Source organism: Crocuta crocuta, unplaced genomic scaffold (genome assembly GCF_008692635.1).
Source record: "Crocuta crocuta isolate KB4526 unplaced genomic scaffold, BGI_CrCroc_1.0 scaffold80, whole genome shotgun sequence".
Taxonomy (NCBI): Eukaryota; Metazoa; Chordata; class Mammalia; order Carnivora; family Hyaenidae; genus Crocuta; species Crocuta crocuta.
Window position 1 is genome coordinate 2,305,175 of NW_027527559.1, and position 24,899 is coordinate 2,330,073.

At 40.1% G+C, this 24,899-nt stretch overlaps 1 protein-coding gene across 1 annotated transcript in view; it reads right to left on the minus strand.

Annotated features, from left to right (window-relative positions):
* DYNC2H1 (dynein cytoplasmic 2 heavy chain 1) overlaps positions 1–24,899 on the minus strand; it is a 301,089-nt gene that overhangs the window by 174,350 nt on the left and 101,840 nt on the right. The window contains exons 56-61 of the mRNA XM_077770023.1: positions 19,719–19,832; positions 17,202–17,362; positions 16,019–16,142; positions 15,081–15,202; positions 10,910–10,996; positions 7,049–7,175 (exon numbers count right to left, since the gene is read on the minus strand). Of these exons, the coding sequence (XP_077626149.1) occupies positions 7,049–7,175; positions 10,910–10,996; positions 15,081–15,202; positions 16,019–16,142; positions 17,202–17,362; positions 19,719–19,832 (735 nt within the window). The remainder of the gene's footprint in view (positions 1–7,048; positions 7,176–10,909; positions 10,997–15,080; positions 15,203–16,018; positions 16,143–17,201; positions 17,363–19,718; positions 19,833–24,899) is intronic.

Genomic DNA, 24,899 nt, shown 5'->3' on the forward strand with positions numbered 1-24,899 from the left:
ATATGAACAGACTACTAGCAGTTAAATCCAATCATTAATCAAAAAACTTCCAACAGAGGCACCTGGGTGGCTCAGTCCAGGTGGATGGTTAAGCATCGGACTTAGGCTCAGGTCATGATTTCAGGGCCCTTTGTGAGTTCAAGCTCCCCACAGGGCTCTCTGCTATCATCCCAGAGCCTGAAGCCTGCTTTGATCCTCTGTCCCCCTCTCTCACTCCCCCTCCCCTGCTCATGCTCTTTCTCTCTCTCAAAAATAACATTAAAAAACATTAAAAAAAAAACTCTCAACAAAAAGCCCAAAACTTGAAGGCTTCACAGGTGTATCTACCGAAAATTTAAGAGTTAATACCTATTTTCCTCATATTATGCTAAGTGAAATAAGTCAGAGAAACAGAAATACTGTATGACTTCATTTGTATGTGGCATCTAAAAAACAAATGAGTAAACAAAAAGCAGATTCACTCCATAAATACAGAAAAAAACTGATGGTTTAGGGGATGGAGAGAATGGATGAAGGGGGTAGGAGACAGAGGATTTCATCTATGGAAGGAATAATTCACAAGAACAAATGGCACAGCACAGGGAGCACAGTCGCTGACGCTGTGCTTGCAGCTTGCACTGCACGGCGACGGAGGCAGCTACAAAAGTGGACGCAGCGGACTATGCAGCTGTTGAATTACTGTGCTGAACACCTGAGGCTAATGTAACACTGGAGGTCAACTCTACTCAAAAAAAAATTTTTAAACAAACAAAAAAAAATAGACTGCTCATCTCAAAGTATTTCAAAAAAACAGAGGAAGGAAAGCATCCAAATTCATTCTAGGAGGCCAGCATTACCCTGGTATCAAAACCAGACAAAAACATAACAAAGAAACAAACAATAAATAAATAAAACTGCAGGCCATTATCTCTGCTGAAAAAACATGCAAAAATCCTCAACAAAATATTAGCAAAACAAATTCAACAATACAACTTAAAAAAATTCCTTACCATGTTCAAATGGGATTTACTCCAGTAACACAGGAGTGCTTCAATATTTGAAAATCAATGTGAGCCTGGAGCCTGCTTCAGATTCTGTGCCTCCTCTCTCTGTCCCTCTCCCACTCATGTTCCCTCTCTCCCTCTCTCTCTCTCTCTCCCTAAGTATAAACAATTTTTTTTTTTTTAATTTATGACAAAGGAGGCAAGAATATACAATGAGTAAAAGACAGTCTTTTCAATAAACAGTGCTGGGGAAACTGAACAGCTAAATGCAAAAGAATAGGGGCGCCTGGGTGGCTCAGTGGGTTAAGCGTCCAACTTCGGCTTAGGTCATGATCTCACGGTTCATGGGTTCGAGCCCCACATCAGGCTCTGTGCTGACAGCTTGGAGCCTAGAACTGTTTCAGATTCTGTGTCTCCCTCTCTCTCTGACCCTCCCCTGTTCACGCTGTCTCTCTCTCTCTCTCTCAGAAATAGATAAAACATTTAAAATAATTTTTAAAAATGCAAAAGAATACAACTGGACCACTTTCTAACATCATACACAAAATGAAACTCAAAGTGCATTAAATACCTAAATGTGAAACATGAAACCATAAAACTCCTAGAAGAAAATAGGCACTGATCTTTTGGATGTCACCCATAGCACCATTTTGCTAGATATGTTTCCTCAGGTGAGGGAAACAAAAGCAAAAATAAACTAATAGCACTACATAAAACTAAACTGTGTTTACACAGCAAGGAATTTATCAACAAAAGAAAAAGGCTGAATGGGAGAAGATATCTGCAAATGACAAATCCAGTAAGGGGTTAGCATCCAAAATACCTAAAGAATTCATACAACTCAACATCATGAAATCCTAATAATTCAATTTACAAATGGGGAGAGGACCCAAGCAGACATTTTTTCCAAAAAAAAAGATATCCAGATGGCCAAGAAACACATGAAAAGATGCTCAACATCACCTATCATCAGGGAGATGCAAATCAAAACCACATGAGATCTAACCTCACACCTGTTAGAATGGCTAGTTTCTAAAGGCCAAGAAATAACACTGTTGGCAAAGTAAAGGGAAAGGAACCCTCTGGCACTGTTGGTGGGAAGATATACGGTGCAGCCACTGTGGAGAAGAGTACGTAGTTTCCTCAAAAAATTAAGAGAAATACCATACAGTCCAACAATTCTACTTCTGGGACTTACACAAAGAAAACAAAAACACTAATTTCAAAGATAAATGCATCCCTATGTTCAATGCAGCATTATACACAGTAGCCAAGGTATGGAAGCAACCTAAGTGTCTATCAACAGATGAAAAAGAAGACGAATGGAGGGGCGTCTGGTTGCTGCAGGTTGAGCATCTGACTCTGGTTCAGGTCATGATCTTGCAGTTCATGAGTTGGAGCCCCATGTCGGTCTCTGAGCTGACAACCCAGAGCTTGAAGCCTGCTTCATATTCTGTGTCTCCCTCTCTCTCTCTCTACCCCTCCCCTGCTTATGCTCTGTCTCTCCTTCTCTCAAATATAAATAAACATTAAAAGAAGAAGAAGAAGAAGGAGGAGGAGGAGGAGGAGGAGGAGGAGAATGTATAAAGAAGAGATCAAAGATGGCAGTGGAGTAGGGGACCCCAGGCTTGTCTTATCCCTCACACACAACTAGGTAACTATTAATTCATCCAAAATACTCAAAAATCAACATGAAGACCAACAGAACAACTCAACAACCAAAAGGAGAGAAGAAGCCACAATGAAGAAAGGAACAAATGTGGAGACGCGGTTTGGGCGAGAAACGGATTGTGGGTGCTGTGGACAGGAGGGAGCCATGGGCACAGGGAAGGGCGAGAGAGAGAGAAGCGTGCACAGGGAAACACACAAGGAAAATGATTCCACAAAGCCATTAGCTTGGAAAACGAGAGGGGCAGATTTTCATGAGCTCTTGCCACCAGCAGAGCTTCCTGGCTCAGAGGGCTTGAATGGGATGAAGCCCAGAGGAGTTACCTAGGGAGTTACCTGGGAAGAAGGCAGGCAAATAACCTGGAGGCAGACAGCATGGAAATCGATTTGAAAAAAGCCTGGGGCACATGGGGCTTCCCTGTGAGGCAGCATTCTGGGAGACACGTCTCCCTCCCAGGGGACAGAGAAGCCAGCTACTGCCATTTCCCTCCCCTGCCCCTCAGCATCAACAGAGAGCCGCCTGCAGTAAATAGCACAGCGCCCACACTGGCTGCCTAACCTGCTTACACCAGATCCCACGCCCCTGTGCTCTGCCGGTGTTACCTTTCTCGGTCAGATTTGCCTCAATCGCAACCCCTTCCTCAGAAGACAAAGAGAAACCCCACAGCACGTCTCCAAACCAGAGAGCTCTGTAGAACTTCAGTGCCAGTGGAGGTGGTGACAGGTCTCAATTCACAAGCGGACCAGAGCCAACATCGTTAAAACTCACCACATTCAGGCCAGGAGAGGCTCTGCAGACGACTGGCAAGGACAGAAAAGCCGAAACTCAATAGCAGAGCTCACGCAGCACACACTAGAGACACTCCCTGAAGTGGCAGGCCCTGGGCACGACATGACCTTTTCTTCCTAAGGCCATTCCCTTCAAGAGCAGGAAACATAACTGGCTTTTCTGACACAGAGAATAAGGCAGAGACTTAGGCAAAATACCAAGATGGAGGAATTTATCCCACATGAAAGAACAAGGTAAAACCAGAGCCAGATATCTAACAAAACAGACAGAAACATCATGCCTGATGGAGAATTTAAAGCAACAATCATAGTGATAGTCAATGGGCTTGAAAGAAGAAAAGGAGAAATTCAGGAGATCCTTACCACAAGGCAAGAGAGTTAAAGAATCAGAGATGAAGAATGCATTAAATGAGACTGAAAAGAGCCTTCATGCAACAAACACAGACTGAAAGAAGCAGACGAATGAATTATGACCCAGAAGACGAAATAATGTAAAATAATGAAGCTGAACACAAAAATAGACTTAGGGAACTCAGTGACTCCAACAAATATAAGGACACTTGTATTATAGGAGTCCCAGAAGAGAGAGCGAAAAGGACAGAAAATTTATTTCAAGAAATAATAGTAGAAAATTTCCCTAATTTGAGAGGAAAACAAGACACAGAGATCCAGGAGGCACAGAGAGCTCCCATTACAATCAACAAAAGCAGGCCAACACCAAAACAGGTTTTAATTAAATCTGCAAACTGTGGTGGTAAAGAAAAAATCTTAAAAGCAGCAAGACAAAAGAAGTCCTTAATTTACAAGGAGAGACCCATTAAGGCTCGCTGGAGGCTGGAGGTTTCTCGACAGAAACTGGGCAAGCCAGAAGGGAGTGGCATGATATATTCGAAGTGCTGAATGAGAAAAATCCACAGCCTAGAACAATCTGTCCAGTAAGGCAATCTTTCAGAATAGGAGGAGAGATAAATTTAGAGTCTCCCAGACAAACAAAAACTAAAGGAGGTCATGACCATTAAAACAGCCCTATAAGAAATATTAAAGGGGACTCTTTGAGGGGGAAGGAAAGACCAAAATTGACAAAGACAACACAGAACAGAGAACATCTCCAGAGAAAATGAGAAAACAATAATAAAATGGTAATTACTCTGAATGTAAATGGACTAAACACTCCAAAGATACAGGGTGTCAAAATGGATTTAAAAAAAAAAAAAAGACCCATCTATATGCTGCTTATAAGAGACTCATTTTAGACCTAAAGACACCTGCAGATGGGAAGTAAGAATGTGGAGAAATATTTATCACACAAATGGACATCAAAAGAAAGTCAGACTGGCAATACTTCTGTCAGACAAATTACACTGCTTTGATCTTGTATTGTTTCTATCCTGCATTGCCTCATGCAATGACCTTGAATGTATTCCCTCTATTCCATTATTTGTAAGATTTTGATAAAGACTGTCATTTTTTTTTTCAAATGTTTGGTAGAATTCACTAATGAAACCATGTGGTCTTGAACATTTCTGTGCTGGGAGACTTCTTATTCCGAATTTAAGTTTCACTCTTTTTATTTTTATTTTTTGGAGAAACTAGTCATTGCTTTCAATGCTATGTTACTGTTTACTCAGGTCACTGTTTTATTTACTTCTCATTTTTTTAAATTTCCTTCCTCTACTAAATTTCAGCTAATTTTCTTCTTTTTCTAGTTTCTTGTGTAATGTTGTTTACGTGAACTTTTGTTGTATATAAGCATTTATAGTGTAAATTTCACTCTAACAGCTGCTTTTGCTGCATCTCCTACGTTTTGGAATATTGGTTTTTCTTTTTTTGCTTTGATACATATTTTGATTTGCCATTTGATTTATTTAGTCCACTGCTTTCATAGCAGTGTCTTGTTTAATACTTACATATTAAATATTTAATATTTACACTGTAGATTTGCCAGCTTTGTTTTGTTTTTGATCTTCAGTTTTGTCCAATTGTAGTTGGAAATTATACTTGGTAGGATTTCAGTCTTCTTAAATTTGTAATATTTCTTACGTCTCTTTTTATCGGATTTAACCAAGGGCGTTCTTCTGTATGTTCTTGAAGAAAAGTTGTATTCTATTTTTCATGGATGGAATGTTTAATATGTACCTTTTAGAACTGTATATTCTGAAGTATGCCCCGAGTTAAAAATGTTCTTGCTGAAAAAACCCAGTAACTTTAACTGAGGGAACTCATTTGAAACAAAGCACACATGAGAGGGGAAATGGGAGGGGCACAGGGGAAATAGGTGAGGGGACTGAGAGTATACTCATCATAATAAGCACCGTGTGATGATGTAATGAATGGCTGAATCATTGTACTTTATTCCTGAAACTAATAGAACACTGTATGTTAATTATAATGAAATCAAAATTAAAAACTTACTATAAAAAAAAGAAAACGGATAAAGAAGATACACACACACACACACACAATGGAGTATTATTCAGCCATAAAAGAGAATGGAAAAATCTTAAAAAAAAAATGAACTCTTCCATTTGTGACAACATGGATGGAGCTAATGGGGATTATGCTGAGTGAAGTAACTTGGACAAAGAAAACAAATTCCATATGATTCCACTTACGTGTGGAATCTAAAAAACCAATGACCAAACATAAAACAAAAACCAGAAACACACTCGTGACTACACAGAACTGGTGGTTCCCAGACATGAGGCGGTAGGAGGGTGGGTGACGCAGGTGGAGGGGAACAAGAGGTACAAATTCCCAGTGAGAAAATAAGCCAGCGGCGGAGATGGGAGGTACGACACAGGGAACACAGTAGGTACGGCTGTAGTGACTTTGTGTGCTGACAGGCGGTAACTAGGGGGCGTGGTGAGCGTTTTGTAACGTACATAAATGTCCAATCTCTACGCTGAACACCTGAAACTAATATAGTATTGTAAGACAACTGTAATTCAGTAAAAAGGTAACTACAAATAAAATGAAAGTGAAGCCCAGACCAAAACAAAAAACAAACATCCAACAGCTCAGCAGTCTGGAAATAGAGCTTTGGTCACACCGCAGCACAGGGGACACTACTGGGCCCAGACGAGACGGGCCCGGAGCAGGTACAGGGCAAGGGGCCGAGGAAGGGAGTGCTGAGCCACTCAAACGCTCCTGGAGGAGCACAGGAAGGGTGTCCAGTTGGGGAGGGATCTAACTGGTTGAAAAAAAACAAACCAATCGACCACTACAAAAAGAGACAACACTTTAGCAAAGTCAAAATAACAGACCATCTGTAGAAAAAGTAAGTGGCCACCATTGTCAAATCCCAAGCTTGCTGTCCTGAAGGCGAAGTTCGGGGTTTTCTCTGGAGAGAACGTTTCCCTCAAGTCTTTTTCACCAGTGCCCTTCCCTCCGTAACATGCAGCTAAAAGAGGAATAGGTCACACTGTCCAGAATCCACATATAAAAACATTCTGCTTAAAAATGGGCTCACACAATGGACATCAGTATCCCAACCCAGCAGAAAGTTGAGGGATAGGTCTTCCCTTTTTCTCTTTTTGTAACAAATACATTACAGATTTTTCTGCATTTTAAAGGAAGCCTCTTTCCGACCTCCGCTCCCTCAAACGCACCTGTGCGTTCCATCTTTTGTGCTCATGGTCAAGCTGATTGATGAGGGCTTCTGCGGCTTTAATGGTCTCCTGTGCTCTGCTCACTTCTGCTTCCAGCTTGGCGGCCTCTGAAGTCCTGCTCTGAAATCTAGGAAAACATGAATATTTAATCAAAGTCAAAGGGGTTTAAGAGAGATTTGACTACATTATCCTTAGATAGTAAAGTGGGCTTTTATATGAGTATTTAATCATCGACAGTGGCGCTAATGTCTGTGTTGGGGGCATCATCCACATGAACCGAGAGACCCAAAGCGCGGGCTCGCACAGGGCCACGGCGTCCGGCTGCCTGTAGGCGAATTTCTCCAGGCAACGTTCAAGGCCCTGTCAGAGGACTGACCCAACCTGTGTCTTCAATTGTACATCATTCTAGGCCAGTCCAGCAACACTACATGTCAGTCTCTGAAGAAACTCTATTCTCAGGCAACACCCTGCCCGCTGTCTGCTTCCTCACGGTGTCCCACGTGCCTAGAATACATTCCAGCCCCTTTCTTATCCCTGCCCCACCCTTCATTCTAACTCCTTCAAGTGTCTACCTCACAAAAATATAAATAAAATTTTAAAACTCATTTCAAAAATCCAATCCATTACATATATTCTCTACCTACATGCCTATTTGTCCAAGTTTATAACTGCCCTTTTAAGTTATCTTAAGAAATACTTGTACAGATTTATTATTTTATTAAACATAACAGTACTTTTCCAGCAGATTACCTACTTAGTCCTTTAACAAACACGTGAGTACTGACAAAATGCCCAGGATTATGCTAAATATGAAAAAACAGGGGCATGTGGGTGGCTCAGTCGGTTAACCATCCAACTCTTGACTCTGGTTCAGGTCACGATCTCACGATTTGTGAGACTGAGCCCCGTGGAGGACTCTGCACTGACAGCACAGAGTCTGCTTGGGATCCTCTCTCTCCATGTCTCTCTGCCCCTCCCCTGCTAGCACCCAGCACTCTCCCTCTCTCTCAAAATAAATATTTAAAAAAAAAAACAAAACAATAAGCAGCAACAAAAAAAGCATGTCCTGTCTCATGTAACCCTCAGAATAATAGCTCAAAATAAATATTATGATTCTCATTTTACAAAGATGAAGACTTAGCTCCAAACAGATTAGTTCACACATTTCACTAATAATCAGTACAAGATCTAAAATTCATACACGTGTGTGTCTAATACTAAGTTCCATGCAACTGACAGTACGTTTTATTGTCTAAGTGCGCTATATACCTTCTACATGCAGGGCTAGCTAGAACTGAGGTTTCCACTATGGTAGCCACTAGCCACATGCAGCTATGCAAATTTCAGTTACTAAAAGTAAACAGAATTTCATATTCAATTCTTCAGTCTGATTACCAAGATCTCAAGTGCTAGTGGCTACCATCTTGGAGAGCGCAGATTACAGAACGTCTCTATCATCTCGTAAGGCTCCACAGTACAGCAATGCTCTAGCCCTGGGAACAGACATACACGTTCATCCACCTCGACAATTCATACTATGGACATGGCATTGCTATAAATGTTAGCACAATTAAGCTAACTTGCACATTTCTATATAAGTTGTATTAAAATGGAAAATGTCTCATTTTGGTCGTTAGAATTTAAAAAGCGATAGATCATACTTATTTTTCAACTACTCATTTCTTTGTAAATATACCAGAAAAGAAGACTGTCATCCACAACCGAGAGTCAGTTAAATCTTAAGGACCAAGTACACGGTTATTAACCAGCATTCATTCATTTTTGATAATATCTAAAAATGGAAAATGCCGTTCTGTTTTACTTAAAATTAGAAGTTAATTCTGAAGGTTTTAAAAATAATCCTTCCAAAATATCGGTGGTATGATGCAGTGATTAAGAACAGCTACCTTAGAGAGTTAGAAAATCCACTAAAATCTCATGCTAGCTTTGTCATTTACTCACTGTTCCACTCAGACAAATAAACTCATCTGCAAAATGAAAGGATATCCACCTCCCGGAACTGTCTGAAGTCCTAACAAATGATAAGAATGTAAAGTGCCTAGAACAGTGCCTGACCCCATACAAGTGACTAATAAATGGAATCAAAACATTGCTACCACATGCTAACTACTCAATAAATATTTGACAATCAGTTGAATATGAAGCACTACTGCCGAGCATATGAAACTGAAAGGAAGTCATTTCCTTATAACTTTCTATTTCTAGAAGAAACTGAAGTTTTTTCCTTATAACTCTAACATAAAAAAATCAGAAATATTAAAAACACTGGATTTATAGGTTTGAAGCTTCTTTTTTTCCCCTAAGTTAAAATATATAGATATAAGTAGAGATCACTATTTCCTGTATAGAGAAAAAATAGTTTTCAATCTGATGAATTTCTTTCTTGGTACAATAATTTGTATTTCTTCCACAAAAAGAGAAGCAAAATGTAACACAACACTTTAAATAAAGCATGAATGCAATGGGGCACCTGGGTGGCTCCAGTCAGTTGAGTGTCCAACTCTTGATTTCAGCTCAGGTCATGATCTCGCAGTTTGTGAGTCTGAGCCCCACGCCGGGCCCTGCGCTGACAGTTTGAAGCCTGCTTGAAATTCTGTCTCTCCCTCTCTCTTTCCCCTGCTCTTTCTCTCTCTCAAAAAACAAATAAATAAACTATACATTTTTTTTTAAATGTATGCATTTAGAAAAGTTTCAGTCTTGGGATCCCTGGGTAGCTCCGGGTTAAGCATCTAACTTGGGCTCAGGTCATGATCTGGTAGTTTGTGGATTCAAGCCCCACATCTGGTTCTGTGCTGACAGTTCAGAGCCTGGAGCCTGCTTTGGATTCTGTGTCTCTCTCTCTCTCTGCCCCTCCTGTGCTCATGCTCTGTCTCTCGGTCTCTCAAAAATAAACAAACATTAAAGAAATTTATTTTAAAAAGAAAAGTTTTAGTCTTATAAAACTGTAAGCAAATGACAATATACAAAATACTTAATCACATATCCTCCGTTTTTTTTTTTTCTTAATTTTTAATGTTTGTTTATTTTTGAGAGAGAGAGAAAGAGACAAAGTGTGAGCAGGGAAAGGGCAGAGAGAGAGGGAGACACAGAACCTGAAACAGGCTCCAGGCTCTGAGCTGTCAGCACAGAGCCCGACGCGGGGCTCGAACCCACTGACTGCAAGGTCATGACCTGAGCTGAAGTTGGACGCGTAACCGACTGAGCCGCCCAGGCGCCCCCATACCCTCCAGTTCTCAATCTTCACAATTGTACAGGAAAACTGTCCCACATTTGTTATGATCCCCACACCAATATCTTCCATCCTACACTCAAGAGTAATGAGGCCAGAGATGCAGGAGAGGGTTTATGATTAATAATATTCACAAATGGCCCTGAAATGGAAGTACAATATTGCATAAAGGAGTACTTTTCTCAACACTAAAAAGCACAAAGTTAAAAGGAAACAACATTTTACATGTGATTGTGCAGCCTAGAGATCACAGAATAGGTAGCCCTACAGCGTCACGCAAAATAAAGGCGCCTGGCACCCTCAGTCAGGAGACTGGAGACACACAGATGCCAAGGAACACGCGGAGCAGGAACTCAAGGCCTTCTGTCCTGCCCGCTGCATCCCCACGATGTCTCCAGCGACTGCGCCACAAATGGAGACTCCAAATATGTTTGCGCTCACCAAAAACTTTTTTAAAAAATACATTTTTTCATATGCTTCCGCATTTTAGAGTGAAAATCACAAAAAGAAATGAAAATGATTATAACTCAGATTTTCAAAACTGAAAAAAACCAGTTCTCAAATACCCAAAATACACTTCTTTTTCAAAATACATTTTAAACTTAACTTACTTCTCTTTGAGTTCTGATACTTTCTGGCCCACAGAATTTAGAAGTTCCTCTAGTTTCCGCTTTCTGTCTTCAGTTTTCTTCAAATTTCTAAAACAAATCAATTTTATAAAATGTATTTGATTTTATATATCAACAATAGCAGAAGCAACACCTTCATACCCCTCTAAAACCCTACCAAAATGAAACCAAAGGAACAAAAAAAAGCTACACAAGCATGGAAATAAAGAGAATGAAAGAGAAAAGTATTGCAGTGGAATAATTTCAATAAAATTTGAAAGGTGGTAACTGACATAATGGAATGGAAAAAGGTGAAACCTGAGTAGCTGCAGGAAGAAAAGCTGAAAAGGAGAATCCCAAATGTTCAGGAACTGGACAACAGGTACCCAGAGACAAGTGAGCTAAACACAGAGAATTTTCTACTAGTCGATACAATAAATACATCAACCTCAGATTTCCTAGCCCACTGAGAATGGACTATCCTCTTAATACATCCCAGAAAGTCAAGTTTCTACTCCTTACCCACCCCCTTCCACTCCCATCTAGGAAGAAAGTGTGAAGACTCATCTGGAGACATGACTTACCTCCTCCCCTCAGAAACACCCACAGTACCTGGGAGGTTCCCTTCAAATGATCAGTGCACACTGCTTTGCTCTCCTGCGCGTCTGTGCTTTGCACAATCAAACACAGAGTGCAAGGTGTCACACCCCCATCATATCTGATTCAGTAAAGTCTGGGACCTCAAAACTGTGCACTTTTCACAAGTTTCCAGGAGATCACGGACACTGCTAACTCAGGGATCACACCTTCAGAACTACTAACATAGAAGAAGGCCTTTAAAATTGTGAGACTAAACCACTCCCCTAGTATTATGAATCCAGCCCAATTACTGACCGGACAGAACAGCAGAGCACAGATAATTCTAGAACTGCAGGATCTCAAAGCAGTTTTCATCCAACACACTCTTTCTAAAGTGCAGTGTGTGTCCTAGAAAAATGAAGGACTAAACTAAGAAAGACAAGGACCCCTAATAAGAGAACACAATCAGAGAAGAGATCACAGAAACAGCCAGAATCACAGTGAAGAGAGGTCTCCACAACTTGGAGCAGCCAGGAGAAGAACTGGTCCATGAGGGACAGGGGGACAAAAGGCTCCAGAAGAGACAAGACTAAGAAAAATACGTAAAACACATAGATTCCAAATATGTTTTAGGGCTGACAAGAAGATTGTGGATAAATATGTGATATGAAACAGAAAAAAAAGACAATCAATTTAAAAGAGAATAAATTATTAAGAACAAAAACGTATAAGACAGGAACTATACCCATAAAATAATGATGTCTCAACTGTGAAAAGTATTTATATACACAACATAACATATACATTTAACATTAATTATATTGAGAAAATTAGGATGTTTAAACTTCTAAAATTCTCCTTGTCCAGAATAAGAATAGATGATATCAAAAACTCATCATTCAAGAACATAACACGTCTCTTAATTCTGATTTAGAACAAATGCTAGCATTTGACAAAATACAGCATCCTTTCTTGATAAAAACCCTCAAGAAAGTAGGGATAGACGGATCATACCTCGAGATCATAAAGCCATATATGAAAGACTCAACACTAAAATTATTCTCAATGGGGAAAAACAGAGCTTTCCCTCTAAGGTCAGGAACAAGACAGGGATATTCATCCTCGCCACTGTTATTCAACATAGTATTGGACATCTTAGCCCCAACCATCAGACAACACAAAGGAATAAAAGGCATCAAAATCGGCCAGGAAGAGGTCAAACTTTCACTCTTCGCAGATGACATGATACTCTATATGAAAAACCCAAAAGATTCCATCAAAAAACTTCAAGAACTGATCCATGAATTCAGCAAAATCGCAAGATATAAAGTCAATGCACAGAAATCGGTTGCATTTCTATACACCAACAATGAATCAATAGAAAGAGAAATCAAGGAACCAATCCCATTCACAATTGCACCAGAAACCATAAAATACTTAGGAATAAACCTAATCAAAGAGGTAAAAAATCTACACACTGAAAACTATTGAAAGCTTATGAAAGAAATTGAAAAAGACACCAAAAAAAAAAGCAGAAATATTCCATCTTTCTGGATAGGAAGAACAAATATTGTTAAAATGTTAATACTACCCAAAGCAATCTACATATTCAAAGCAATCCCTATCAAAATAACATCAGTGTTCTTCACAGAGCTAGAACAAAGAATCCTAAAATTTGTAAGCAACCACAAAAGACCCCAAATAGTCAAAGTAATGTTGAAAAGGAAAACCAAAGCAGGAGGCGTCACAATCCCAGACTTTAACCTATATTCCAAAGCTGTGAGCATAAAGACAGTATGGTACTGGCACAAAAACAGACACTCAGATCAATGGAACACAATAGAGAACCCACAAACACATGGCCAACTAATCTTTGACAAAGCAGGAAAGAATATCCAATGGAATAAAGACAGTCTCTTCAGCAAATGGTGTTAGGAAAACTAGACAGAGACATGCAGAAGAATGTACCTGGACCACTTTCTTACACCTTACACAAAAATAAACTCAAAATGGATGAAACACCTAAATGTAAGACAAGAAGCCATCAAAATTGTAGAAGAGAAAGCAGGCAAAAACCTCTCTGACCTCAGCCAGAGCAACTTCTTACTCAAAACGTCTCCAGAGGCAAGTGAAAGAAAAGCAAAAATGGAACTATTGGGACCTCATCAAAATAAAAACCTTCTGCACAGCAAAGGAAACAATCAGCAAAACTAAAAGGCAGCCTGCTGAATGGGAGAAGATATCTGCAAATGACATGATCAGATAAAGGGTTAGGATCCAAAATCTATAAAGAATTTATCAAACTCAACACCCAAAAACCAAATAATTCAGTGAAGAAATAGACAAAAGACATGAAGAGATACTTCTCCAAAGAAGACACCCAGATGGCCAACCAACATGTGAAATGATGCTCAACATCACTCATCCTCAGAGAAATACAAATCAAAACCACCATGAGACACCACCTCACACCTGTCAGAACGGCTGACATCAACAACTCAGGCAACAACAGAAGTTGGTGAGGATGCGGAGAAAGAGGAACCCTGNCTGAATGGGAGAAGATATCTGCAAATGACATGATCAGATAAAGGGTTAGGATCCAAAATCTATAAAGAATTTATCAAACTCAACACCCAAAAACCAAATAATTCAGTGAAGAAATAGACAAAAGACATGAAGAGATACTTCTCCAAAGAAGACACCCAGATGGCCAACCAACATGTGAAATGATGCTCAACATCACTCATCCTCAGAGAAATACAAATCAAAACCACCATGAGACACCACCTCACACCTGTCAGAATGGCTGACATCAACAACTCAGGCAACAACAGAAGTTGGTGAGGATGTGGAGAAAGAGGAACCCTGTTGCACTGCTGGTGGGAATGCACACTGGGGCAGCCACTCTGAAAGAGAGCATGGAGGTTTCCCCAAAAAATTAAAAATTGAACTACCATATGACCCAGCAATTGCACTACTAGGTATTTACCCAAAGGATACAGGTGTGCTGTTGCGAAAGAGCACATGCACCCCATGTTTATAGCAGCGCTATCAACAAGAGCCAAAGTATGAAAGAGCCCAAATGTCCACTGATGGATAAATGGATAAAGAAGATGTTGTATATACAGATCTACAATGGAGTCGTACAATCAAAAAGAATGAAATCTTGCCATTTGCAACTAACTACGTGGATGGGACTGGGGGATATTATGCTAAGTGAAATTAGAGAAAGACAAATATCTTACAACTTCAGTCATATGAGACTTTAAGATACAAAAGAGATGAACATAAGGGAAGGGAAGCAAAAAAAAACAAAAAACAGGGAAGAGATGGGAGGGGGATGGGCTAAATGGGTAAGGGGCTTCAAGGAATCTACTCCTGAAATCATTTTAGCACTATATGCTAACTTGGATGTAAATTAAAAAATAAGTAAGTTTAAACAAACAAAATACTGATGTAGGAACAACAGCCAATTAAAATTCCAAGCCCTAAAGTAAATTGTCCCTCCGTCCACACAGACTATGTTTTGAAAAATACATGACACAATTCCCAGAAAATAAAGGTCAGACTTACGTATATTTTATACTTCACTTACAATTCTAATGCTGCTTGCTCAGCTTCCAGAGGCTGAATCCGCTCCAAGACGTGGGAATACTGGACGTTTGCTTTAACCCACGCAGCCAAAGGTGCCGCCGCGGTGCTGGCACGCTTGGCATTCTGAAAAAGCCATCACGAGTTATCCAGCACCCAGACTTAATTTCAGATAAAAGCAAAGTTAATTCTAGTCTATGGTATTTAGGCACTTATTTAATAATTTATCCTCCAAAATGAAGTTTTTGGTTTACAGCTAAAATAACAGTAAATTGTTAATTTTATTAAGATAATCTTAAAAAAAATTTTTTATTAAGATAATCTTGAATTTTTTGCTTCAGAATTAGTGATTGTGAACCACATAAATCTTTAATGTTACTTTATTGACAAAAGTGTTCCATTAGCCACATTTATAATAAATATATGCCTGTCCACGGTGATGTTCAAGCATTGATTCTTCCCTTTCTGTTCGTGGGACACGGGACACATTAGATAAAAGCAGTTCAGAAACCCTGCTATTAGTGCCGCAGACAATGCACATAACATTCTGAATGAGAGCTAAAAAATACCAGAATCGTGTAATTGAACATATTTGCTGAAAACGGATGCAAGAATCCTAAGAGATATACCTGTTGTTATGTAACACATACAGGGAGAATGCAAAGCAGAGCAGGCAAGTTGAAGTTAAGAAATGACACACTGAGAATTTACAAAGTAAGACTTAAAACCCACTCTCGATAATACACGTGCACCCCAGAGCCAACCTGGATTCTGGTCCACCCCTCGGTAAATGCTTCTGACACATAACACCTACAGCTTATTTTTTTAACTTTTCATTTTCAGGTAATGTAAATAATCGGTAACTTACAGTTATCACCTTTTAACAAGCAGAATATTATACAGTATGGAATGGGAATTGGTGGCATAACTGTTAGCAATTACCTTTGAATCAAAAGATCCCTTATTTTTATGAAGAAGTTCTTCAACACTCTCTCTTATCTCCTTTGGAATATTTCGTGCATCAAAGGTTGCTATGTCTTCTCTCACACCTCTTTTTGCAAGGAAACTAAAATTACAGCATATTACTTCAAGTGAGGCTAAATAAAATTTGCGATCTCTGATGAAAATATCAATGTCACAAAACGGTGTATGCAATACTTTTAGTCTCTTAGTTATCAAACAGGGTACTAAAGGATCCTGGCTTCTAATGCACCGTCCATCCTTTTTATAGACAACAAGGAGGATTTCCAGAAAGGTCCACTGCAGCCTTCACATGTTCTGTGAAATAAAGACGGCACAGTCCTTGCTTTTCACCCACGTCCCTTTCCGTGAACTGCCAGGTATGCACACATTCTAGAAGACATCAGAAAATGTCCTGACTCCTTTCTAAGAAGGGTATTTTCATGGGTTTCCTCAACCCACATCCCCTTCCCGTCTCTAGACAGGAATGGCCTCTGTCAACCCCCATCCTAACTGGACCGCGCATCAGAACAAAGCACATCACCACTGCTGCGACGAGCGTGAGCCCTGACGCCACCCGGCTACAAACTCAGCGATGACACAGCCTCTTCTCTTCAGCGCACAGAGTGCTGCTCCGGGGCACCTGCCCTCACTCACTTTCCTGCCCTCTGACTCCGACCACAGGGACTGTACTTTCTTCATCAGTGAGTCACAGTAAACACAATGCTCTGTAGTGTGTGAGGACCAACTCTGTGACTGTATTTACAGAGCTGCTCTACAAGGTGTGCAGGGGTTCCTTTTTCCTCTTTGGAAAAGAGACGTAGAACAATCTCTTACTATGGAGAAAGGAAGTTATAGATGTTGATACATGATTACATAAAGTACCTTGAAATATGATGGCAAAGTGAATAACTAGGTAATTAGTGAGACAGTTTGAAAAACAATATAAGAAATATTTAAAAATATGAAGGAGGGGCGCCTGGCTGGCTCAGTCAGTACAGCATGTTACAATGGATCGTGGGGTTGTGAGCTCAAGCCCCACACTGGGTGTAGAGATTACTTAAAAATGAAATCTTTAAAACTACATAATATACACATACATAAAAATATGAATGTGAACATCATTGATGAAATAAGAACATTTTTCACAAATTCAAAAACTTACCTCTTCATGCTCACCCAAGACGTATCAAAGATACCCATGAGCCTTAACACACCCTCCAGAATGTCTCTGATGACGTCAGGCGGCATGCGCAGGGAGCGAATCTCCGACAGAGATTCTGGCCTGATGTTTCCAACTGCAAGTTTGGCTTCACTGACCAGAGGCTGAAAAGACAAAGGGCATTATTACTTTCAAATTACCTCTTTACAAATTATTGACTATTTGTCATTTTATTCAAAATAACTCTAGGGGCACCTGGGTGGCTCAGCCACTCAGGCATCTGACTTTGACTCAGGTCATGACCTCAGGGTTGCTGAGTTCGAGCCCCACATCGGGCTCTGTGCTGACAGCTGAGAGCCTGGAGTCTGCTTCGGATTCTGTGTCTCCCTCTCTCTGTGCCACCCCTCTCCGCTCGCGCGTTCTCTCAAAAATGAATGTTAAAAAAAAAAAAACTTTAAAAATAACTCTAGTTACTAATATTCTTTTTCTTCAAATATCAAAATGGTTTAAAACACACAAAATACAAAATCTTCAAGTTCTTACCACCATAACTGCAACAGTCTAATTTAGAAAATGCAATTTGTTTTGAGCCAATTTGCCATTTTCTTTTTTTCTTATAAATTTTATTTAAATTTAGTCAACATAGAGTGCAAACTGGTTTCAAAAGTAGAACCCAGTGATTTATAACTCACATACAATACCCAGTGCTCTTCCCAACTGGCGGCCTCCTTAGTGCCCATCCCCCACCTACCGCCCTCCATCAACCATGTTTGTTCTCCATCATTAAGAGTCTCTTATGGCTTGTGTCCCTCTCTGTCCCTCCCTTCCCATATGTTCATCTGTTGCGTTCTTACATTCCACATGAGTGAAATCATATGGTATTTGTCTTTCTCTGACTTATCTAACTTGGCATAATACCCTCTAGCTCCAACTATGTCCCTACAAATGGGCCATTTGTCATTTTCAAGAAGCTCCTTATAGTCTAAGACAAGCTGACTAACCTTGTGAGGAACGAAAAAAAAAAAAAAAGCCTAAGAGTTTGACCTGATTTCCCTACGATGCATTTTTCTTCTCAACAAACAACATGGCTCCTGAAAAACAAAGGTGTTTCTTTTCTTCACTTTTATTTATTTATTTTTACAAATAGTTTATTGTCAAATTAGTTTCCACATAACACCCAGTGCTCATCCCCACAAGCGTCCTCCTCCATGCCCATCTCCCCTCCCCCCCACACCCATCAGTCCTCAGTTTTTGTCAGCATTCAAGAGTCTCTCATGGTTTGCCTCTCTCCCTCTCCCCCACCATTTCCCCCCTTCTTCTCCCCCACGGTCCTCTGTTAAGTTCCTCCTAATCCTCCTATACGTGCAAACATATGATATTTGTCCTTCTCTGCCTGACTTATTTCGCTCAGCATAACACCCTCAAGGTCCATCCATGTTGCTACACATGGCCAGATTTCATTGTTTCTCATTGCCATGTAGTATTCCATGGTATAGATAAACCACATCTTCTTGATCCATTCATCTGTTGATGGACACTTAGGCTCTTTCCATGTTTTGGCTATTGTGGAGAGTGCTGCTATGAACATTGGGGTACATGTGCCCCTATGCCTCAGCACTCCTGTGTCCCTTGGGTAAATTCCTAGCAGTGCTATTGCGGGGTCCTAGGGGAGTTCTATTGTTAATTTTTTGAGGAACCTCCACACTGTTTTCCAGAGGGGCTGTACCCGTTTACATTCCCACCAACAGTGGAGGAGGGTGCCCGTTTCTCCACATCCTCGCCAGCATCTAGAGTTCTCTGATTTGCTCATTTTAGCCACTCTGACTGGTGTGAGGTGGTATCTCTGTGTCGTTTTGATTTGTATTTCCCTGATGAGGAGGGATGCTGTGCATCGTTTCATATGTTTGTTGGCCATCTGGATGTCCTCTTTGGAGAAGTGTCTGTTCATATCTTCTGCCCATTTCTTTACTGGGTTGTTTGTTTTTTGGGTATGGAGTTTGGTGAGTTCCTTATAGATTCTGGATATCAACCCTTTATCTGATATGTCGTTTGCAACTATCTTTTCCCATTCCGTTGGTTGCCTATTAGTTTTGTGGAAAACAAAGGTGGTTTTTGAAGACCACTGGGTCATTCACTTACTTTTCTGGGTGGACCCTCCTTCCTGCTTCTCTTCTACAAATAATATCCTGATTGAAAGCCACACTTAGTACTACTGTTAGAAAATAACTCAACAAATCATGTTTGAACTCCTAGACACAACTGGTAGTCAAAAATGGCTCTTACAAAGTTTCGGGATTTTTTTTTTCCCATGTTTATTATTATTTTGGAGAGAGAGCACACGAAAGAGAGGGGAAGGGGGAAGGGCAGAGAGTGAGATTCCCAAGCAGGCTCTGTGCCCTCCGCACAGAGCCAGATGCGGGGCTTGAACCAACAAACTGTGAGATCATGACCTGAGCTAAAGTCAGACGCCCAAATGACAGAGCCATCGGGGTGCCCCACAATGTTTCCTTTGTAGCTTACCTGTACTTCTTTTAATTCATCATCAATTTTGTTTTTCCTTTCTTCAATTTTAACAACTTCTTCTGCTATTTTGTGCTTCAATCTTTCAAGTTCTGTCTTTTGCTCACTAGCATCCTACAGAAATATTTACAAGGCATTCCAATTAATTTTAAGGCACTCAATATTTAATATAAAAATATAAGTTATTTTAAAGTAAGATTTTCTATTAAATACTTTTGTAGTGTTAATTGATATAACAGTTTCTAAAATGCCTGAGAAACCAAAGATATAATTTACTGTATATTTACTATCAGGAAGTTTCTCTGCTTTATTTAACTTTTTCTGAATAGCAAAGCAATAAGTGTTATTCATATCAAAATCAACTTAGAATTCCGTAATTTAGAAAATTATCATAATACACACTTAACACTTGCAATAAATAACCCAGAGAAGTTAGTACAATTATGCTCATTTCATAAATAAACTAAAAATAAAGTCTTCTATACTTTTAACAATAAAGGCTAACAATCCTTAGGGACTAATTATAGTATATTTCAAGTTTGTGTTTCTACACTTCTAGACAAAAACTAATTCAAATCATGACAGTAACACGATGGAAAATAATCAACAAAAATTAGTACAGATTCAAAGAACATTAAATCACGAACTCTTCGTTTCCCAAATGCAAATATGCAGGGTCCCACATATGTGAAAATGCTAGCAATCATTGTGAATGTCCGTATTTCTTTTATCCATACTAATTGAAAATCCAAAGAGGAATTTCATCCAGAAACCTTTCAGGAGGACTCACCTCAGGGGTCCTCAGCCCATTTACAATCACAACGAATGTCCTGTGTCCTATTGCCAAATATACTGAAATAATCTCAGTGCAACTGAGGCATAGAACTACTTAGAGACTTGTCAGGTGGCTCCAATCTACGGCCCAGAGATTGGCTGAGGAGCAGATTCTTGCTCCCACCCGGCCTGTCCCCTCAGGTACCCCCCACCCCAGCGCAAGTGCTCGCATCCACGTGCCCCACGCCTTCCCACCTGCATGTGTCACGGCCGCTGCTCAGGAGGAAGTCATCTTCTCCCCCCATGTAACAGCCTTCAAAGGCCCAGCTCACGTGTTGCTACTTTTATTAACCTGCTCTACCAACTGGAAGTTCTCCCTATTCTGAGCTTTTATAGCATTTGTTTCGTATTTTTTTATGTCACAAACCTAGAGTTGCAAGCTTTTGAAATTATAGTTTGATCCTTCAGCTATCTGTGCAGACCATACCTTTTTATAACAGAAACGTCTGCTATTTAAAATTAAGCACAGTTATCACCTTACAAGAGGGACAGTGACTCTTCTGCATCTCTGCTAGGCGACACGATGAGCTACGGTCATGGGAAACCTCTGCTGGGAGGGGCCTGGCCAGGGCAGAGGCTGGTGGCCAGCACCCCTCCTCTGGCCCACCCATCTGGGAGCACATGGGCACACGGTGCTGTGTGCCCTCTCATCAGCACACAGTTACCAACAATATTATCCTCTACAGAGCTTTCACGTTTCTTATATTCCAAGTTACTCTGTAAAGGTAAGTATTTGACAGCTTTTTTAAACAATAAAAATGGCTGGCTGCTTTACAGAAAATATCTTATTAATTTGGTTCCAAAATACCCTGAGAAAATAATTATGCTCAAGTTTTATAGTATGAAAATTATATTTGATTTTCCTATTATATGACTTACTAGGTCAGGTACTCAATACAATTATCTTGGAAACCCCGAATGTGTACATAACCATCATGTTTCTGGAAATGTTACTGCCTTTGAGAATGTCCACACACACCAGTGGTCCCAAGTGGACCACTCGGGACTGTCTAGACAGCCCTCCCTTGAGGCTCCCACCCCACAGCCCAGCCCATCCTCAGATCTCCAGTGAGGATGAGCACACTTAAGAAGAAATCTTTTGGGGCACCTGTATGGCTCCATCATTTACGTATCTGGCTCTTGATTTCAGCTCAGGACATGATCCCAGGGTCATGGGATGGAGCCCTGCATCAGGATCCACCCTATCAAAGTGGAGCCTGTGTGGGATTCTCTCTCCCTCTGTCTCTCAAAATAAATAAACAAACGTTTTTAAAAAAAGACAGAAAAAGAAAGCTTTTTTGTGAGTAAAACAGCCAATTAGGATAAAGGCGGTAAGTTATTTGGGAAACAGAAGGTCTCCTCAAGAATCCTCTGAGAGTTAAGCAGAGGCAAATCAACCATGACACAAACCAACAACAAAGGACACCGCCACCAGCACACATTCAGAGGCTGAAAAAAATCTCCTGAGAAATAGTATCATACCAGAAATGAAAAACCAATAGGACAATTAGAAAATGAAGAAATTTTAATGGAGGTAGAGCCAAAAGAGAAGAAAAAAGATGAGAAAACATGAAAATTAGTGAACAAGACAGGGAAGTCCAAAGTCCAAAGTCCAATCAATGGGGATTCAACAGAAGGAAGTACCATCCGAAGAGTTTAACAACACTTCCCAGAACTGGAGGAGAGAAGCGTTCTGGTGCAAAGAACCCACATGGTGTCCACAAAGCGAAGGAAAATAAACTTAAACCAAGGCGGATCATGTCACTTTCAGAACAATGAAAACAGAAATCTAAAAAACCCCAAGAGGAAAAAACAAAAAGGTCACCACAAAAAGATCAGAACTTAACATAGCTTTGAGAGTCTCTAACTTCCAAGAATGGAAGTTAGAAGGAAAGGGAGCCACACTCCAATGTCTACCAAAAAGGGACGACGTTTTCCTGATGATTAACAATGTGGACCACCTCTCCACGCATTTACTGGCTCTTCTTCTTTCACACAGGGCACCTTGAAATATTTTGCCCATTTTTAAATTACATTTTTTGTTTTTTTATTATTATTATTGAATACGTCATGGTTTCTGTATATTTTGGATACAATTCATTTATCAGATTTATGTTTTATAAGTAATGTCTCCCAGTCTGTGATTTGACTCTTAATTTTCTTCAGAACTTATTTCAGAGTATAAGTGTTTAATTTTGATAAGGTCCAATTTATCAAATTTTTTCTTGTTCTATTTTGATAGCACATCTAAAAAATCTTTGTCTCACTCAATATCTGAAACATTTTCTGTTTTCTTCCAAAGTTTTATAATTTTATGCTATACATTTAGATCTATGATTCATACTGAATCAATTTTTGTATAAGTTTAAGGTAAAGATCTGTTTTTTGTTCTCTATGTGGACACACAAACATGATTTTTTTTTTAAAAAACTATCCTTTCGCCATTTACTTGGCATTTTGTATAAAATCAACAACTATACACATGTTCACCCACTCCTGGCCTCCGCAGCTGGTGAGTGACCGCGGAGCACCAGCACAACACCCGGGTCACGCTGCCTCGATCACCTCAGCTCAGCAGTAAGCCTTTAAATCATAAGTCCTCCAGCCTTACTATTTTATGAGTTTTTGTGCCATTTACTATTATTGAGATTTATCCATGAGGCTAATAGCTACTGAAGTTACTTTCATTAAAAGAGACATTAGACTTGCAGTGAGGTTACTAGTCACCAACATGAAGACGGAGAAACATACTTGAGACATAATCAAGGAGGTAAGCTAACAATTTAGTGACTCATTAAAGGTAAGGATTGAGAGGACACAAGTCCAATATAATTTCTCAGTTCTGTCTTGAATAATTAGCTATAATGTCAAAAAGACAAAAAATAACAGATATTGGTGAAGATGCAGGGAAAAAGGAACCCTTCTGCACTGCTGGTGTGAATGCACACTGATGCAGTCACTCTGGAAAACAGTATGGAGATTCCTCAAAAAATTAAAATCAGAACTACCCTACGACCCAGTAACTGCACTATTAGGTATCTACCCAAAGGATACAGGAGTGCTCTTTCAAAGGGGCACAAGCACCCCAAAGTTTGTAGCAGCACTATCGACAATAACCAAAGTATGGAGAGAGCCCAAGGGTCCATCAACTGCCTAATGAATGGATAAAGAAGATGTGGTTTATAGATACAACGGAATATTATGTGACTCATAATGCTCATGTGATTTCTAAGAAGACATGTCTAGTAGAATACTGGATATTTAGTCTGGAGCCCAGACGAGGGAGTAAGGCTGATGGACGAAGATGACGAATTTGGTGGTAGAGAGCACCAGTTTCAGCGCAGAGTTGGCAGGAAAGAGGTAAAGGCAGGAGCGCCCTTAGAGGGCAGGCAGACACAACCACGACCTGAGCAAAGAAGAATTTCAAAGAAATATCCTCTGAAAGGTTCAACCTGCAACAAAGGTCCGACAAACGCAATGGCAGAAAGGGGATACCATCAAAATATAACCATCAAAGTATAAATAAAATTAATGAAGACTTATTTCATAAATCCTGAGAGTATTAAAGGCAGGAGAAAAAAACCCTTGAAGCCTGAGGAGATAATTTTAAGAAAAATAAAAGGAAATATCAACTTAACGAGCAGAGAGTAAACAAAATTGTTTACAAACAAATCTACACCAAGTTAAAATGTTTATATCTGTATATTTATAATGTATTGTTTATGTATGTATAATTAGAGGCTTTAGATAAATTAGTATTTGGTGAATTGAGAAAAATATAGTTATGATTTTAAAATAATATGGAAAACAGTGATGCCTGGTTGGCTCAGTCAGCTAAGCATCCAACTTGGGCTCAGGTCATGACCTCATGGTTTGTGGGTTTGAGCCCCGCGTCGGGCTCTGTGCTGACAGCTCAGAGCCTGGAGCCTGCTTCCGATTCTGTGTTTCCCTCTCTCTCTGTCCCTCCCCTGCTTGCACTCTCTCAAAAAATAAATTAAAAACATTAAAAATTTTTTAATAAATTTTTTTTTAAATAACATGGGAAATGACCATTCTCTTTCCAAAAAGCTCAGTGTTTAATACCATAAGTCTGACTCAGCAGACAAGAAACATTTTTTAAATCCACATCAGTAAGTGTACCCTCTCACAGCAACAATCCAGCGGACATGGGCTCCCCCTGCCGCCCGCACGCTGTGCCCGGGAAACGTCACCTGCACGGACACCGTGACCTCCCGCCCGCACCCTGTGCCCGGGAAACGTCACCTGCACGGACACCGTGACCTCCCGCCCGCACCCTGTGCCCGGGAAACGTCACCTGCACGGACACCGTGACCTCCCGCCCCCACC